Source organism: Panthera tigris, chromosome A2, assembly GCF_018350195.1.
Source record: "Panthera tigris isolate Pti1 chromosome A2, P.tigris_Pti1_mat1.1, whole genome shotgun sequence".
NCBI classification, from domain to species: domain Eukaryota; kingdom Metazoa; phylum Chordata; class Mammalia; order Carnivora; family Felidae; genus Panthera; species Panthera tigris.
This window is the reverse complement of record NC_056661.1, coordinates 137,220,426-137,239,192: the sequence shown is the minus strand read 5'-3', so window position 1 is coordinate 137,239,192 and position 18,767 is coordinate 137,220,426. Positions and strand designations below refer to the sequence as shown.

The following is an 18,767-nucleotide window of genomic DNA, read 5'->3' as shown; positions in this document are numbered from 1 at the left end:
ATCTTCCTTTTCGTGTGCAAAAGAAGTTATTCTCACAGAGAAAAATATAGAGCCCACAGAATGGCAGCTGTGATGTCAAGTCTTACCGTGCTCCTATAATCCTGATGAAGAAAATATTTGGAGAAGGAGGGAAGAGCCGCTGCCCTTAAGAAGCTGACGGCTGCCAGATGGGAGGACTGCTCATGCTGTGGACACTACAAAGCAGAACTAAAGTTGAGGGATATAAGATAAAGGGAGGTGGGGTCAGGTTTAAACAGTCAGATCTGCCTAGTACCGCAATGCCTCAAAGGTATTGAGGACTCCTCTCCTGAAGTATTGACTCCCAGACTGATGGCCATTTACCAGGAATATTATAGCAGCTCTGTTTTCTACCTAACATGAAAAATGGGGATATTAACCCCAATTTATCAGCTCACAGATGAGGGATTTGGTCCAACGAAACCTGAAGAGACTCCTTTGCTGGTTTTCAGGCATCTGTAAATCACTAGTCGCAATGGTTTTCAAACTTGACTGCAGAGTAAAATTAACTTGGGAACTTTGAAAAGTCTAGATGCTTAGGCCACATCTGCAGAGATTCTGATTTAATTGGTATGGGGTAAGGCTTAAGCATTAAGGATTTTTTCAAAGCTCTCCAACTGATTCAAAGGTACAGCACTTTTGAGAATCACTGAACTAGCGTGCTCAAAAATTATGATTGTGGATTGTAGTTTGGAATTTGATTTAGCCTGAGGTGTAACACTAAGCAGCTTCCTTAACTTCTCTTGGTTCCATATTCCTTATTTATCAAAAGGAGGTGGGGTGTATATACTTCTAAGGCACTGTCCTCCAAAATTTTATTATTCTAGGGCCCTTAAAAGTTTATGAATTATGAAAAGGCAACCTTACTGCTTTCTCAAAATAGAGGGGGAGCTGTGCTCAGTGACATGGGAATTCTTTGCACTCCTTTTTGTTAGTTATAATGGCACTCATAGACGCCCTCAACATGGGGATGGTTCTGCCTCTCACAGCAACGTGTGACACCAACAGTGTTCGGATGGCAAGATTCTCAGTAGTCCCCTGCTGAGGACTGGGGTCCATCCTAATTTGCACAGAAACTGCTAGAGGATAAAAAAATAGGTTTCTTTCCTCTTATCCACGATTCCAGGAGATACTTTATTGCCAGAGTAGAGTCATCTGATGGACTACTGCATGTTTTTCTTGGTCTTTTGTGTGGATGGCTATTTTGTGCTCTTTTGGGCTTGCTACCTTACATTTGGCTTAGTGACTTGCTTACCAAGAATTTTCCTGACCCTAACCTGGAACTCTCAGCTTCTCTTTTAGTCTTGGTTTTACTTCTACCCAAATGAGAGCGTGTGTCTCGTCACTCTGGTCATGCGGCTACTGACTCCAGACAGGAGATGATAGACACAGCACTGCAAACTTCTTCTTTTTCCCCTAAAGAAATTTAAGAGGACTTCCATTATGAGGTTTTCCCCAAAGATGTTGCTTATGTTTCATGGAGTTTGTATTTGTTAGTCTAGTTTTATTTGCCACACAATGTGCACAAAAGTAATCATAGAAATGTGAACTATCATGGGGCACAAAACATCAACGTTTTATATGGAACTATGATTGAGTGATTTTTTTTTTTAAGTGTGAAACTTCTTACTTCCCAAAGGAAAGGTACTTTGGAAAGACAGTCTCCTATTATTACTTTAATACTTCCTGAATTTCTAGTTTAAAAACAAATTTAAAGACCCGTTACTCTGCACACAATTCAAGATAAATCACCCAGGGGCTCCTGGGTGGCTCCGTGGGTTAAGCATCCCACTTCAGCTCAGGTCATGATCTCACAGTCCATGGGTTCAAGCCCTGCATCCGGCTCTGTGCTGACAGCTCTGAGCCTGGATCCTGCTTCAGATTCTGTGTTTCCCTCTCTCTCTGCCCCTCCCCTGCTCATGCTCTGTTTCTCTCTGTCTCAAAAATAAATAAAAACATTAAAAAAGTAAATAAAAAGATAAAACACCCAGTTAAAACTCAGACAATCTTATTGGGAGAAAATTTTGGAACCTTTGGGTTACTTGTGAAAGAGTTAAAAATGTTCTTTCTTTCTATTCTGGATATCAGATCCGGACACGTTTACTCTGGTGTTTACATAAATGCTGTCAGTGCACCATGGAAGTTGGAAAGAACTCTTTTTATTTTTGTCAATTTTATTTTTATTTTTATTTTTTAAATTTTAAATCAGGAGGGCAACAAAGCAATAAAAAGGATCATAGGGCACCATGCTAGTGACAAATCACAGGAGGTGGTTCCAGAAAGGTTGTGAAAACTAGTTTCTCATTGCAGGAATTGGGTTGGGCCACTCCTTCGCCCCCCCTTCTCAAACACAAATATTTTCATATAATAAAAGCCTGTTTCCCTATGGTTATAACCCAGCCTCCCCTCCTCGGACACCACCATTTTAAAGGGGGTTACTGCGCGGACTTCCCCGCAGTGCATAGGTTTTCTCTCTTTCTGGGCCGCGTCTCATAGAGGTGAGGCGTCCCTTCGAGGGGCTCACGCCGGTGAAGGGACAAGAAACACCCACTCGGATCCAACCCGGGCAGCCAGCGGCCGGAGCATGCGCTGAGAGTTTGTGCAGCTGGCCCTGGCTGCCGCCGCTGCCTCGTCCGGACTTGGCGAGGACTTGGGAGGGACAGAGGCGCTGGGAGGTGGCTTAACAGAGACTTTCCAGCAACTGCTGCCCAGGACTCTTTTTTTTTTTTTTTTTCTTTTTCCCAGGAGGCGGCGACGGCGGCGGCGGGGGAGAGGAAGAGAAGGAAGCGTCTCCTCCTTGAGCCAATGCAGCCCTCTGGCTCTCCGGGAGGAGCGTCCCTGCCCCGATGAGCCCCCGCAGTGCGTCCGCGACCGTACCCCGGCGGGAGTGGGGCGCGGAGCCCAGCGCCGACGGTGAGTGGCCGCACGTCTCCCGTCTCCCCAGCCGGCCGTCCCGCCAGCCCGCCGGCGGCTGTCCCCGGCGCTGTGTGCTAAACTACTTAGAGGCTGGCGGTGGGGCTCCCCCGCCGCCGGCGCTCCCCCCCCCCCCCCCACTCACCGCGCCCTGCCGGGGGCGCGCGGACGCGGTGGCGGGGCGGGGGACCGCTCTCTGCTTTGTGCTGCTCCGGCGGCGCGGGGTCGCGGCCGCGGCCGGGGAGGGGGCCGTGAGTGACTAACCCGGCGTCTGCACAGCTGCACCGGCCCTAATTCCCCCGCGCCCCTCCCCGCCCCCGCCCCCGGCTAATCCATCATTCCGGGCCGGAGCACCATTTCTCACGTTCTCCCCGAGAAACCCTAGTCGCGGGGCGGAATCCCAGCTCAGCGCCTCGCCCCCCCCCCCCCCAGTGCCCCCTGTTCACACTCGCGCGGCGGGGTGGGGTGGGGGGTGCGGAGAGCTGGGGGGCCCGGGAGCTGTCCTAATGCGGGGGACGCTCGCACCCGCGGACTCGCCGGCGGCGCCGGTGACGTCTCCCAGGGGTAGTGCGGTTTCCAACCTTCGGGACGGTTCCGAGCTGAGCTGTCCCCCCCGGGGGGGGGGGGCGTGGACTGAGGGACGTTTTCCAGAGCGTCTCATCAGAATGCAGAGGACACCGCCGCGCGTCCCCCGAGAACGGGAGTTTACTGTGTGCCTTCATTCATCCGGGAGTCAATCTTTTCTCTTCTCAGCAGGTGTTATCTGAAGCCGGTTTGGAACTTTAGGGGAGTTGAGGTTACAGTTACAACTTTAACAAATGATTTTCGATGAAGCGATGTCTCAAATGACCTAGGCTTCGGGCCGGACTCGGGACCCAGCTGAGAGCTGCAGAGGAGGGGTGGGCTGCGGGGCGGGGGGGGGGGGCGGGGGCGAGGAGCGCGGTGATGAGAAGTGCCCTGTTCTCCCCGCCCCCTGCAGACCGCAGCTACTTTGCCGGTGAGAGTAGGATGTGGTGAAAGGATGGGGCTTCTCCCATACGGGGCTCACAATGGCCAGAGAAGATTCCGTGAAGTGCCTGCGCTGCCTTCTCTATGCCCTCAATCTGCTCTTTTGGGTAAGTCGAACAGTTCCACTGCACCAACAGGTGGGGACGGCTGGACTCGGTCTCCTCCAGCCACACTTAATGCGCCAAAGGGCATGGCTAAACATTAATTAATTACAGAGGATCACACCCTCTATTTTTCAGAGAAGTCCATTTTGACCTTAAAATGCCTTTGATCTAGCTGAAGTGCCATTTGTAATTAGAAAAAAGAAATCGACGCCTGGATACTGGTGGCAGTAAAATTAGACTTGAAGTTAAGCTGGGGATATAAATAAATGCACGTGCTTGTGCTTGTAGATAAGAAAATTATGGCACACTACTTAGGGAACTGCTTGTTTTCAGGAATTTCAGATAACTGTCCAAGCCATAAATTGTTTCCTTACGTCATCCTAGCCTATAAAATCTGGTTGGCGTAAAGCAGTCTATGTTTTCGTGAGAATTCATACATAGATAGCCTATCGAAAGACTGGGTAGATTTTTCTACCGGTAGAGATTCCATCCAGGCTGCAAAGGTGGTTTTCATGTAACTATTTCTAAGTTGGCAAAGTTTTAAGGAATTTTGTGTATGCTTTTGGAAAATCCCATAACCATTTAAGGAAATAAAATACATAAAATTTAACAAGCTCATGGAAATCTTTATGCTGTATGAGCTAGTGACTTTCTATGGTTTGCGCCCAGGCATAAATTTTCATTAAGTGTTATTAATAAATCACATTATTATTTATAAAATTTATGAGGAAAATATAAAAATTAAAACTTTTAATGTTGCTTCAAGAAGTTGTCATCCTTAAGCAAGTAAATTTTTGCCAATTTTGTATTCTATTAATAACTTATATTCAAAATTTTCTGTTAAAATTTTAATGTGTGGTTTATTTATCTGGCCAACTGGCTGGCATTGACCAGCCTCCTTTCATAAGGCTGGTGCAAGTGGTCTCTAGAGGATGACATTTTGGTTTCAACTAGTCCCTATGGGTGGCTCCATTTTGAAGTGACAAATTAAGCCTTCCTTCCGTGAGTAATCTGAAAAGATATCTAAATTGGCAACTTTTTTTTTTCTACATGAGAATTAGAAATCATTGCATAGTTAAATTCACCACTTGGAAATGTAAAATCACTAATTGATCTCATTGCAGATGTTAATTCTAAATATGTACGTTTTTTCAATGGATCATTAAATCACCTACTTAGCTATAAAGTTACTAAGGTTTTGAACTTTGTGGTTTTTTTTTTTTTTAATGTGTGGTAATTATCACTTCAATTTACTGGTTTTTCACTTTTCTACTTTATGCTTTTTAATTATAGAATCATCATACTTTTATAACTAAAAAGGAATTTAAAGATGACTTGGTTGAACTTCCTTACTTTGTGAATGAGAAAACTAAGGGTAGGTTAGTGACTGGTCAGAGGTCAGATGGCCTGATGGTGACAGTTCCTGTAGCAGAACTCAGCTTTCTCGCTCCCAGAGAGTGCCTTTACGTGAATGATTACTGTGTTCTCAGTCTTGAAATTACTAGGACTTTTGTTGTTGTCCAAAGAACAATGATTTGGAAATTTTCTTAATAATCTGTATTATGTGGGAGGAAAGAAACCTCAATCATTGAACAAAAATATTGCTCTTCCGACTACTGAATTTGCTTCAAAAAACCTATTTCTTAAATTCCTCCAGGGCTCTTTCTAGCGCCCCAAAATGTAAAATGTCATGTCTTTGCTGTTATCCTGTACCTCAGCCTTCTCATTTTCTGTGGGTGTATTTTATTTATTTATTGAGATCCCTTCCCCCTTTCTCCAGCCCTCTTCGTCTGCCAACTTCCCCTCCAACAAAATAATCCGTGTTAACCTCTGTATCTTTTAAAATTGTGTACAAAGATGTATTTACTCATACCTGTCCGCATATACCCATTCGTGTACATTTATATGTATATTCACAATATATTTTTGTTAAAATGGTTTTTTTCTCATGTGGGTTCAAGTGGCAGGAGTGGGATTGCTTTGTGGGAGGATATGTGATACAGACGACAACAAAAGAGCTAGTCTTTATACAGTTCTTCTTCCGTTTGCCAGTCACATTTAGTGCTTCAGTCTCCTAGCCTGTGAAATAGGAATGATAGTTCCTCTTTTCTAGCGTTGTCCTGAGGATTAGAGTTAATGTACACAAGGGGTTTGAACAGTGGTGCCTAAATGTGCTATGTGGTGGCAGTAACAGTAGGTAGTAGTACTTGTGTTTGTTACCGCTGTTGCTACAGTAATGACGCTCAAGTAGATTATCAGGAGGTGGAGTGCTCACTCAAAGGAACCCCCGTGGTGGTAATAGCAGCAATTGTTATTCCTGGGATTAATACTGCTACCACTGCTACATTTCCTTGACCCAGAAATCCCGCCCGGGGAATTTGTTCCCTAGAAAGAAGAACACCGATACACCCCATTATATGCACACAAATATTTCTTGCCATCTTGTTGGTGTTAGGGCACTTTGAAATTTTTGTCAGTTTGAAAGGTTTAAAGTGTTATTTTACTGTTGCTTTGTTTTTTATTTCCTCTCTTCTCCAATGAACATGAGCATCATTTTCTTTAGACACGTATATATTTCATATATGTTATTTCATTTTATAATTCATATTCAGTAAGTATGTCATATTTACCATTTACATTTGTCTTATTGTTTGTCCATTGATTTCATTTATGCTGTTACTATACAACAGTTCAACAAATTTTTATAGGCTGTTTTAAATAAGAGTTTATATACTCTTTCTTCTGTTCTTTCTGTTCTTATGTACTCTTTCTTCTGTTCTTCTGTTCTTTCAAAGCACCTGCCTTTCTTGTTTTAGTCACGGTTCTTTTTCCCAGTGGACTTTAAGCTTATTTGATATAATTAAAATTATCTGTTGGGATTTTTGTTGGAATTGTATGCGGTGTATATCAACTTTGGGAGAATCGGCATTATTCTTTCAGTGCTAAAACAATGTTTGCAGACCTTGTGTTTTCTTACTGAGTCAGATGTAGTTTTCAGCCTTGTGCTGGGCACATTCCTGGGCATTCTTGCACTACTGTCTCATCTAATTCTCACAACGGCCTTGGAAAATTGTTTGTTTCTTTTTTTTGGGTAGAGAGAGGTTGTTCAGAGAAGTTCAATAACTTGCTAGTGAGTGGCAGAACAGGGACTCAAAGTTCAAACTTCTTCTCCAAGTGTGATAGAAGTTGTAGGACTGGAAATGGGGGTGAATGTATTTGCAGTGGAGAGGTAAACACCCTCAGTAGGAAGGGATAAGCTACCCAACTCCTAACAAGTCCTCCAGAGCAGCATTTCTCACCTGCGTGTGCCTACGAATCCCCCCCCCCCCCCCACCACCGGCGTCTTGTTAGAATACAGAGTCTGATTGAGTGTGGCAGGGCTTCACGTATTGAGGAGCAAGGCTTTAGTCCTTGTGTTCAGCTCTCATTGAGATTAGAAGCAGAACAAACCAGTGTAGCGTATGAGCCCAACTTCTTACATCACACTTCACATCCTGAGTATGGAGAGGGGATTATTCTTGCCTCTAGTTTTGCAGGATTGAGAAACCTGCCCTCTTTACCTCTGGGCTCAAAGCTGAAGCCTTTTACTCCTCATTTTGCATTTTAAATAGTCCCCCCACGCCCCACCTTCCCTATTTCTACTATGTTGCTACCATCTTTCCTTCTGTATCCAGAAGGATTTTAGGGAAAAGAAAACTAAAATCTTAACTGAGGACGTATCGAATTTTGCTTTGCTGTTCTGAGAGTTGGAAATCAGAGTGCTTTGTGTGTGTGTGTTTTAAAGTACATCCTGAGTATTTTTCTAAATGTGAGGCAGAGATATGTCTAAGAGGAAACAATTCAAGATCACAAATGCACTGCTTCTCTCCCTTGCCATGGATCCAGTCACTTTGATGTGTCATCTGTTGAGTGGCCCTTCCACATTCTGAAGAAGCGCAATCCAGGTATAGCTGTAGGGGAGCTGGCACACAGATATTGGACCTTCTAGGTTTGTCATGAGTGTTGTGGGTTTGTAATGGGAGAGGTCACATGGGACACGGTGCACGTGGGTGAACTGCCCCAAGAGCTCTTTTGTAACCATGATTCACATTCTGGCCACAAAGGAGCAAGGAAATGAGCTATTTTCACTTCAGTTTTATCCCACTTTTACTATTTAAATGGCATATTATTTGAGTAAATGAAAGCTTTCCTCCATTTTAAAGACAACTTCTGTGGCTTTATGATATGAATGCTTGCCATTCATAGATGATAATTTTCTGCTATTACAACTATGGATAAATATGGTTGTCTTTGGAAGTTCTTGAAGTTGGAGAGCACTTAACATTTATCAAATTTGTTTGCTTATTATTTTCTAAAAATATAATTTCCCATCTGTAGTTTTTAAGCCCCATTCTCACTGGCAGATAAGAGCCATTGTTTTTCACCTACCATTACTAAAGATAGTAGCAACAGAGAGGAACTACTCTAGTGAACTAAGAAAAGAAACTTATAAAAGAAAACCTTAAAAGTGGACAGGGAATCCAGTTCATACTTTTGGGATATATGCAGGGCAAATGAAATAACAGAAGGTTAATGTCCTGTTTCTTTTTCCTTGGCCATATGTAGTGAACCTTAGGTGTTTGACCCGTGGCAGACCCTACAGAGATTCTTGGCAAGTAGACATTTGTATTCACATGGCATTTATGTAGTCATATAAAAATACAACTTTTTAAATTGTTACCCCTAACTTTATACTCTGAAAGTCCTTGAAGTTTTCTTTAATTCTAGTGACTAGGGGAGAGCTTTCCGACAAACGTTAGTTCTTTTTAAAAATAAATATTAAATAAGCTTTGGTCTCAGGGGCAAAGCTGGTACATGTTTTTCATACAGTGTGGCCCCAACTGAGCAAAAATGAGCCATCGCATGGTTCATAAGGACCACACTTTGGAGAGGGGTGTGGGGGATTTTTCGGGACATGTCCTTGTGGCAGAGCAGAATAGTACTGACCTTGGCCTGCCAGCCTCCAAATAATCAAGACTTGATTTAACTTCATGTTTCAGTAAATAACTATTTCAAACCTTTTTTTAAGACTAAGGCAATTAAAAAAAAATTTAGTGTTTATTTATGTTTGAGAGAGAGAGAGAGAGAGACAGAGTGCAAGCAGGTGAGGGGCAGAGGGAAAGGAGACACAGAATCCGAAGCAGGCCCCAGGCTCCGAGCTGTCAGCACAGAGCCCAACGCGGAACTTGAACCCACAAACTGTGAGATCATGACCTGAGCTGAAGTTGGACACTTAACCCACCGGCTGAGCCACCCAGATGCCCCAAGACAAAGGGAATTTTAAAAGCACCTAGTTCAATTCTCCATTTTCAGGATAAACAAAGGTTCCAGAAGTTTGAATTACTTGTCCAAGTTCTCTGCAGAGATAGAACTGTAACTAAATTCCCCATCTCTCTCCTGCATTCTGCTCTTTGCTACCAGATTTGACATAAAAAGTAAAGTTAAGGTAGATGGTTTTAAACATCTGTCAGCCTTAAACTTCTGCAAGAGAGCCTTGAACCGCTCTCTTGTATGAGACTATAGATTATGGATGGCAGACAGTTGAAGGAATTAGTCTGTCTTATGACTAGGCCCTTATTATTTGGTGGAAACCAAAGGCACACATTTCATAATAAGTTTAGGGACTCTGCATACATGTAAAATTCTGATTGAGAAAACAACTTGATTCAATACTTATTTTTACATAATTAGATTTGAACAAACCCAGAATATATCTCCAGCAATAGCAAATTTCATATGTACAAGTATTTGTTGAGAGCTAGCATTTTCTAAATGTTTTTCAAGACAGAATGTGGCAAATGTCCTGCTAAGTAGTAGATCAAGCATATTTCTCTAGAGTAATATTTGGGTTATTTTCTAAGCATTTTCTTCAACTACAAATGATATTTTGCAATATTGGAGAAAATGTAAGGAGCTATATGCCTAGTTACATATGATAATTATAGTGCTCCTAGGAATTTAATCATAATGAATGACAGTTGAAGAATTATTTTATTTTTATTTGGAAACCTAGTGGAAAATGCTGTTTTTAGGAAGGGGTCCTGAATTGCTCGCACTATTTGTGCTTGTAGATTTAATAGCACGATTTGTATTGAGGTGACCTCATCTCCTTTTAGCTTTGTTCCTTGCTACAGCATGCACTCTATGTTGTTCACTGCTATGATTTTCTCAACCCCAGTGAGTAAAATCACTCTTTGAGAATGAAACTGTTTCCAGACATTTAATGCAGCTAGAAATAATGTCATAATAAAAAGCAGTTTTATTCTCAGAGTTGCTTGTTCGCCATAAGATAGGGCTTTGTATTGATATTATTTATTTTGACTAATGTTCTGGGCACAGCTGCAATGCTTGGGTAACTACTGTGCAAAAGAACAGTAGAGTCAAGTAGAAGCTTGTAGTTTAAAGGACGCTTGAGAACACTTAAACCAGCTTCTGACCTGATATATAAATCTTTGATCTTGTAATTCAGCAGGCATCTCTCTACTGGAAAACTTCCAGTGGTAGAAAGCTTAGTTCTTCTTGAAGCATCTCCTAATTTTGCTTAGCTCATCTAGCAAGTTGAAATTGCCTCCCTTTAGTTTAATCATTGTCGCATTCATTTCATCTAATATCTGTTGGGCCTCACTGTTGGGCCTGGTACTCTGCTGTGTGGTTGGGCTGTAGTCAGTGGTCTGTGGAATGAGATGGGTGGGTGAAAATAGGAAACAATAGATAATTGCTCTGTGAAGTCTGTCCCAGAGGGTAAGGAGGGAGTTGGGAGAACATCTTTATATGCTAGCTGTTTGAGCTGGTCTCAAAGGGTAAGGTTGAGTTGCTCTGCTGGGGAGGTTGGGAAGACTGGGGCAGGGTGCATTGAGAGGGAACTTCATGGGCAAAGACATAGAGGCTTGGGGGGATCTGCATGGTGCATTGCTGGAGAAGTACAGGCAGCTTTTTGTATCTGAGTACAGAATGTGTGTGGGAAGGAGCAGGCAGAGAACGGATTGAAGAGATCCTTTAAAGGTGACTGAAGAGGGCCTCTGTGCCCTGCTGAAGCGTTTAAACTTGACTCTCCAGGAAAGAGTTGGGGGTAGTGGAAGCCAGAGCTGGGAAGGCCCCCCTCAGGGCAGCTGTGGGAGCTGTATAAGCAGAAGAACTCAATCTGTGTTTCCTAAAGCTAACTGAAGGATGAGTATGAGGTGGACTCTGTGAGCTGGAAAGTTCATTAGAAGGCGATTGTAATTACCTGGCAAGAGAATGAGGCCCTGAGCTAGCCAGAAGTGGCAGGAAGGGGGGAGGAATTCACCAGCCGTGGTGCAGGAACTATCTGTAGGACTTGAAAATAATTAGATGGAGAACTGAGGAGGAGGGAGAGGTTCAGGCTGTCTGCCCAGTTGCCAGTTTATGTGATTGAAGCGTTGATTATACCATTTACTGAGATAGGAAACACAGTGGGAGGGACACGCAGGTTTCGAGAGGAATGGAAATGAGTACCTTCTCAGAGGTGTCAAAACTGGGAATGGCCATGCAATGCAATAGATAGCTATATCACAGAGCTTTCTTCCTTATCCGTGTGCCAGACCTTCAAATATCTGAAGATTCCATTTCTGAACTAATCTAGGCAGTTGCCTTTTCTCTTAAGCTGACTGAGAAAGATTAAGAGAAAGCCCTGAGGTCAAAAGTGACTTGAGATAGTAGTAGGTAATATATATAAGAATCCTAGTCTGTCTTTTCATTGCATAAATCCTCTGTGAAGTCGGTCTTATTTTCCTAACAGTTTGTGTGTGAGGAAATAGGCTTAGGAAAGATTCAGGAACACCCAAAGTCTTATAACTGAAAAGGAGCACAGGTGGAATTCAAACCAAAGCTTTTTGATTCAATGGCTTCTTATAGCCATTATGGCCAAGACTATATGCCTTAAATGGCCTCTGAGACCATGTGTTCTGGTCCCTGCTTGGCTTTCCATTCTTACCACATGCCAGTTTCCCTTCCTTGAACATGTCATGCAGCCTTCCATCCTGGGATCTTCGCTGTTCCTTCTGGCTGGAATGTACTTTCCAACTGCTCTTTCTGTAATGAACTTGTGTAATTCTCCTTCAGATCTCAGCTTTCTTAGACAAGTCCCTTTGACTCCACGGGATAGGTCAGGCACTACAAATAGGATTCTTATAGGAACCAGTATTATTCCTTCCCAGAATTTATTACAGTTTGCAGCTACACATTTATGTCTTTGATGGGTTGATTAAGGTGTGTTCTCTTAGTAAATTTCACCACAGAATAGAGATGATGGCTTTTCCTGCCCATCCATGTGTCTCTACCACATCACAAAGGACCTGGCCAAGAGCAGTTGATCAATATGTATTTTTGAATGGAAGAATTACTTCAAAACCCATGCATTTAACCAAATCTACCCTGTTAGAAATGTTTTGGAATATGCCACTTAAAAGATATACACATTTTTTGTTATAAATGGAAGAATGTGTATGATGACAACCACTGATGATACACTATACCAAAATGAAGAATCTGATAATTTATTGACACCTGTCTCAGAGCTTAGATACTGAAAATTGGCTAAACAAGCCAGTAAGAAATTCGAAGATGGGGAAACCAAGATCAGTTATTACTTTAAAGAATGATAAAGAGAGGAGAGAATTATTTGTAATTGCACAAGAATTTGATGTAAATAAACTATCACATTAATAGAATTTTCTGGCTCCCGTGAAACTTACAAGGTATTTAAAAGGCCACATACAAGTCAAGTAGAGGAAGAGCATGCAGCCTTAGATATAATCAAGTAGTCCATGGTGCCCTGCTAGCCCTGTGTGTTTTAATAGGTTCTATTATTATTTAGCTATGGAGAAGTCAAAAGATCAGATGACTAGCACTGAAAAGATAGTTTATTATACTTACAGATCCTGAGAGAGAGAGTACATGCCTCATCACGAGGGCCAAGGGGGAAGTACTGGGGTCCATCACAAGGCAGAGAGAAAGGGACTGGGCAAGTACTTTCATTGTGGCTACATCAAGAAGAAATGGACAAGACAAAGTAAGTAGGGTCTGGATTGGCTACTTTAATTTCAGCAGCCTCTGGAGTATAGGGGCTGTCTCTGGTTGTCTGGCACCTGGACCTTGGCATGTTTATGGCAGGTGTAGAGTGGCCCAGAGTGAGAGAGAGAGCAATAAAAGAGGTGTTTGGGGTGTGGGGTCTGGAATGGTTGGTTTTTATTTGAAAATGACAAGTGTGAACCTGGGAGAAGACCTCTTCTCAAGGGTGGTGGAGGGCAGGAGGCCGAGGCAAGGTGGCTCAGGCACATTATCAGTTTGTTCCGACCAAGGTGTGTCTGGCTTGAACACGTAGAACAGATGTTAAAGCATCAAATTCACAGAAGCTAGAAGCATGATTAATAAACTGTGGCTGACCCATGGGGTAACTTTTATTAGTTTTTACTTTTACAGTCTTTTTATTCCTAACAGAAAAGAGGATAGTAATAACTAGCCTCATTCTTTGCTGAGCTGTGGTCCCAGGGTTCATAATCTGTTTTAGGCCATGACTCCTGAGACTCTATTCCCCAAAGGATATAGTTAAGACATTCAGACTTAGCCTGGCAAGTACAGACTGACCCCCATGTTATCCCTCCCTTTAAAAAAAAAGATCCCTGCATGCTGTGCAGGCTAGTCTCCTCACTGTGGAAATAGATACATTCATTTTTAAATGTTTATTTATTTTTGAGAGAGAGAGAGAGAGAGAGAGACAGAGAGAGTGAGCGCACACATGTGCACACACACCAGTAAGGAAGGGGCAGAGAGAGAGAAGGAGACAGAGAATCTGAAGCAGCCTCGGGCTGGAACTCAAGAACCGTGAGATCATGACCCGAGCCTGTTGGACGCTGAACCCACTGAGCCACCCGGGTGCCCTGATATGGTCATTTCTAAATTTGGAAGGCAGTTGGTGACTAAGCCTTAAGTTCCAAAGACCAATGGCCTGAATTTGAATCTTGGTTCTGCCACTGAGAACCTGTAAGACCTTGAACGGATTACTTCATTTTTCTGTGCTTCATGGTACTCTTTATAGTCTGTAATTATCTGCTTTATCTGTTTATTCCTTGTGTCCCACAAGAAGCTTCACAAAGGCTGGGATCTCGCATCTCTTATTTATTGTGGGGTCTCTAAATCTAGCACAAATAGTATGAGGCAGATAGTAGGTGTTGAGTCAGTGTTCAGTCACTGAATGTATTCAGTCACTGAATGAAGAATGAGCAAATTCATTACCTGATTTTCTGAGCAGGCAGCCATACTTCCCTGTACCAGAGGTCATAGAGCTCTACATGTTCTGTTTGCCTTTGAGCCTTTATCCAGAAAGCATTTTTCATGACCACTGCTTGACTCAGTCAGTACAGACTCATTCCTGTCTTGTATATTCATTATTTAATGAATTTAAAGCTAAATCTATGATGTATAATGGTAATCGATGTTCACTAAGATGACAGAAATTATTAAAAATCAAATTAAGTTAATTTTCACTATATGGTGCTTAAGAACATAAGTAGAAGGCACACTTTAGAAAAAGAAATCCATCTAAATAGGAGAGGGTTAGGGGTTAACCTTCAACTTTTTGAAAAGTTGAAGACTTTTCCTAGGAAGACTCGTTTTGAACATGTTTTATATAGTTGCTTTAAAAAAAAAACCTGTGGGCAATTTAAAATATAGACAAAAGTCGAAAACACAATATAAGTAATCCTTAATTACCTATTACCCAATTGTCAACATAATCTCCACTTCCCAACTAAATCCTATGCATTATGATTATTTATTTAACCATTCAGCATATATCTCTAAAAGATAAGGATCCTTTAAAAAATCTTCATACCACTGTCATATCTAAAACAATAATTTCTTAACATTTTCAAATATCCAGTCAGTGAAAATATCCCCAGCCATCTCATGAATGTCTCTCTGTGATTGTTTTGTTTGAATCAGGATCAGGTCAACATATTGCATTGGGTAATCCCTTAAATTTCTTTCAATTTATAATAGTTTCTCCTTCCTTCTTTTTTTCCACTTGGCCGGTTTTTTTTAATTGAAGAAATTGGATCATTTGTCCTGTGAAATTTCTCATATTCTCAATTTTGCTGATTGCATCCCCATGGTGGTGTTTAACAAATTTAAATCTAGTCCCTGTATTTCCTATAAACTGATAATTAGAGCTGGAGGCTGGGTTAGATTCAGGTTGACTTTTCGGTAAAAATACTTCAAAGTCATCTCTGTGTGCTTCCGATCGTATCACATTGGGGGACACATTGTCTTTTCTTTATGACACTAAAACTAAGCAGTGGGGTATGGCATTTTTTTCTTCCACTTGATTTCTCCTTTCTAGAAGCTAGCCTTTCACGTGTCACAGTTTGCACTCCTAACTACATATTAGAACGTTTGTGGAACCTTAACACATTTCTCGTGCCTCCGCCCCACTTTCAAGAATTTTTCCAGGGTGGTTCTGGGCTCAGTACTTTTTTTTTTTTTTTTAAGAGTCTTAAGTGATTTTGATGTACAGACAGGACTGAGAACTACTAACCTGATAATTTGGGCAGTTGCTGAGGATCTTTGCCTGGAGATCCATTATTTCAGTGAGGTTGTTAAATAGTGATACTCTATTATGCTTTCTGCATGTATTAGCAGAAATTCTTCTATAAGAACTTTCATGAAGTCTTCAGTTCTTTCCTTTGTACAGGAAAGGTAGGATAAATGTTTAATTCTTACCAGTTTTCTGAATAATGAGTATCCACCATCTTTACAAAGGTGACAGGTGAGTTTTAAGTATTATATGAATTCATAGATTTTAGCATGTGATATTTCAAAGCATTGCATTTATCATTATTATTATTATTATATTATTATTATTATTATTATTATTATTTTGGTGCTCAAATTGTTCGACTTTAGCTAATGGAAGCCCTTTCAAGTTAGCTCCTGTGACTTTCTTGGCAATATCGGTCATATGGATTTCATTGCTTCCTTGCTATTGCATATGACGTGTTTTAGGCTCATCTTGTACATCTGATAGTTTAGTCATTCAGTGGCCTCTTCATCCTGTGCAAATCCTGTCTTGAACCCAGAAATCAGCCATGTAGGGAAAAAAGCATAATGGTTATGTAACAAAAAATCCTTAATTTTTAAAATTGTTAATCTTGCAGAGAATGTTGCATAAATCCTTGGTAACCAATTTGGTTTTTTTTTCTTTCCAGTTAATGTCCATCAGTGTGTTGGCAGTTTCTGCTTGGATGAGGGACTACCTAAATAATGTTCTGACGTTAACTGCAGAAACAAGGTAAGCTTTATAATTAATGATTGATTTCTTTCATCAGGTTTTCTTAGACCCTAGTTTCTAAGTAACTTTGCCCCTGTTTAGACGGTAGTACTCTTCCACAATCAATAACCTTTGTTACATCTTCTAGCATTCTCATTAAGGTATGCCACTTGTCCCAGAGAAAACTTCTGGGTATGCTAATATCAGTTTGCTGTCCTCTGGAGAGTGGGTCAGCTGTGTCGCATTTGCATGAAAAGGACAGCATAGCTATTTTTCTGTAGGAAAATCACTGCCAACATCTTCCTACCTTCATATCCCTCAGCTAAGGAAAACCAAACTCAGCATTGCCATTGTCTTCTCAAATTTCAAAAGGTTGATCCAGTAACATCACAAAAAGCAAGTTACTTAACCTCTCCCAGTCTCCATTTCTTCATCTCTGAATGGGGACTGTCGCGTATACCACTCTGAAATGTCAGAAGGATTAACTGAGATAGATTTTGTGAAGTCCTAAACAAAGTGGAGCTTAGTATACAGTAATGTCTAATTTTTTGTTATTATTACTCTTACTAGTATGGTTCTAGTTAATGATTTTTTTCATAGCAATAAAGTTTTCTACCAAAATCATCTTCCTTCCTCTTTCTTTTAATATAGATTAATTTCCTTTTACGTAGCAGTGTTTCACATTGGGGGGAAAGATTAGTTGCCGAGCAGAGAAAGTGCTGCATGTGGATTTCCAGATCAGAGAAGAGGAGGGAGATCCTTCTCAGTGGGGCCTGTGTGTTTTGCTCAGGCTAAAGCTTCAGAGCAAATAATAGATTGACTTCTTATTGGGGACCTCTTTTTTTTTTTTTTTTTTTTTTTTTTTTTTTTTTTTTTAAGTAGGCTTCATGCCCACTATAGAACCCAGTGCAAGACTTGAACTCATTACCCTGAGATCAAGACCTGAGCTGAGATTAAGAGTCAGATGCTTAACTGGCTGAGCCAACCAAGTGCCCCTGGGGACCCCTATCTTATATTTTAAATGAGTGGAGGTAGAAGTGCTACCACTTGTATAAAAAACTAAACAAAACATAACAAAAATAAGACAAGCAAGCAAGTCAGTGGTAGTGCAGTGATTTTGAAAATAGCGATACAGTCATCAGCTTTGAGACATGATGATTTAAAGGATTATTAACACGAATCTCAGTTGTGTCTTGTACTATGTCTTGGGTGCATTTTGGTTCTATTTTATGTATAACGTGACATTATCGTTCTTCTTTCAGGGTAGAGGAGGCTGTCATCTTGACTTATTTTCCTGTGGTTCATCCAGTCATGATTGCTGTTTGCTGTTTCCTTATCATTGTGGGGATGTTAGGATACTGTGGAACAGTGAAAAGAAATCTGTTGCTTCTTGCATGGGTATGGTGTTTATATCTTCTCTTTATTATGGGTAAAAAGACCAACCAGGACTGCATTATTTTTTCATCAGTGTACAAGATTACGTGCTTAGGGAACCGTGATAGCAGTACTCTAATCTGTGGTAATTGTTCAACATCCTGTGAGAAAGGAAGCGTTCTTTCCATGGGGGATGACTTCAGCACAAGTATTTGTTGTCCTCAAATGATGAGGTATGGAAATTTGGATGCTATTTAATTATTTCTCTCAGGCTAGGTGTTGACATTTTCATTTGAAAGTACGAGCTTTTTTTCTTGTGTCATGAGCCTTATTACCACCCAAACAGGCTCCTTGGGACTAGAATGAAGAAGACATGACAAAACTTTGTTTCTCTCTCTCTTCCTTTTTTAAAAACAAACCTGTCAAAAAACCTATGTGGAAATGCAGGTGATGAAGTAGCAGACAGATATTAAAATCCCAGCACCGCCTTTACAGAGGTTAGTGGATAAAAATGAGTCTTCATTTCCATAATCTTAGTGGCTTTTGTTTTGTTTTGTTTTGATTCTGAAAGAGTTGGACTAGGCGACTTCTCAAATTCCCTTCAGCACGCAAAATCTATGATTCTAAAATCTATGATTAGACTTTTAATTCAAAAAGTTAGTCAACTCTCTTTTAACATTAAAAATTTGAGTCAGTTTAAACTATAGCACACACACACACACACACACACACACACAGCTTTTTTTTGAAGCACGTTGCATGTATAAAATATTGCTTGTTAGTGGCACTAGGTAGTGAGGCTGCTAACATGTAATTGCAGACATCTCAGATTTTGGAAGAATTAATTCATTGGATATATGCCCTTCTTTGCAGTAGGATTCAGTATTAGCTGTGCATTGATTTCTTGTAGGGAACTTAAAAAAAAAAGTTTTAATGGTGTGTTGATACGCCAGATATCTGAGGAGAAAAAAGTCCTGATTTGTAGCATTTGAAGATCTCCATGGGTTGAATACTTGCAGCATCGTGGA

General features: G+C 41.2%; 1 protein-coding gene across 2 annotated transcripts in view; it reads left to right on the top strand.

Moving 5' to 3' along the window:
* The first annotated feature begins 2,416 nt into the window (after window positions 1–2,416).
* The window catches only part of TSPAN12 (tetraspanin 12), a 63,692-nt gene continuing 47,341 nt past the window's right edge, over window positions 2,417–18,767 (top strand). Inside the window, exons 1-6 of one of the 2 annotated variants that reach the window (XM_042970719.1) lie at window positions 2,417–2,516; window positions 2,764–2,931; window positions 3,688–3,727; window positions 3,911–4,046; window positions 16,304–16,386; window positions 17,628–17,763. In XM_042970719.1, the coding sequence (XP_042826653.1) occupies window positions 3,981–4,046; window positions 16,304–16,386; window positions 17,628–17,763 (285 nt within the window). In that variant the 5' untranslated portion in view covers window positions 2,417–2,516; window positions 2,764–2,931; window positions 3,688–3,727; window positions 3,911–3,980. The remainder of the gene's footprint in view (window positions 2,517–2,763; window positions 2,932–3,687; window positions 3,728–3,910; window positions 4,047–16,303; window positions 16,387–17,627; window positions 17,764–18,767) is intronic. The other variant, XM_042970711.1, reaches the window with a different exon arrangement.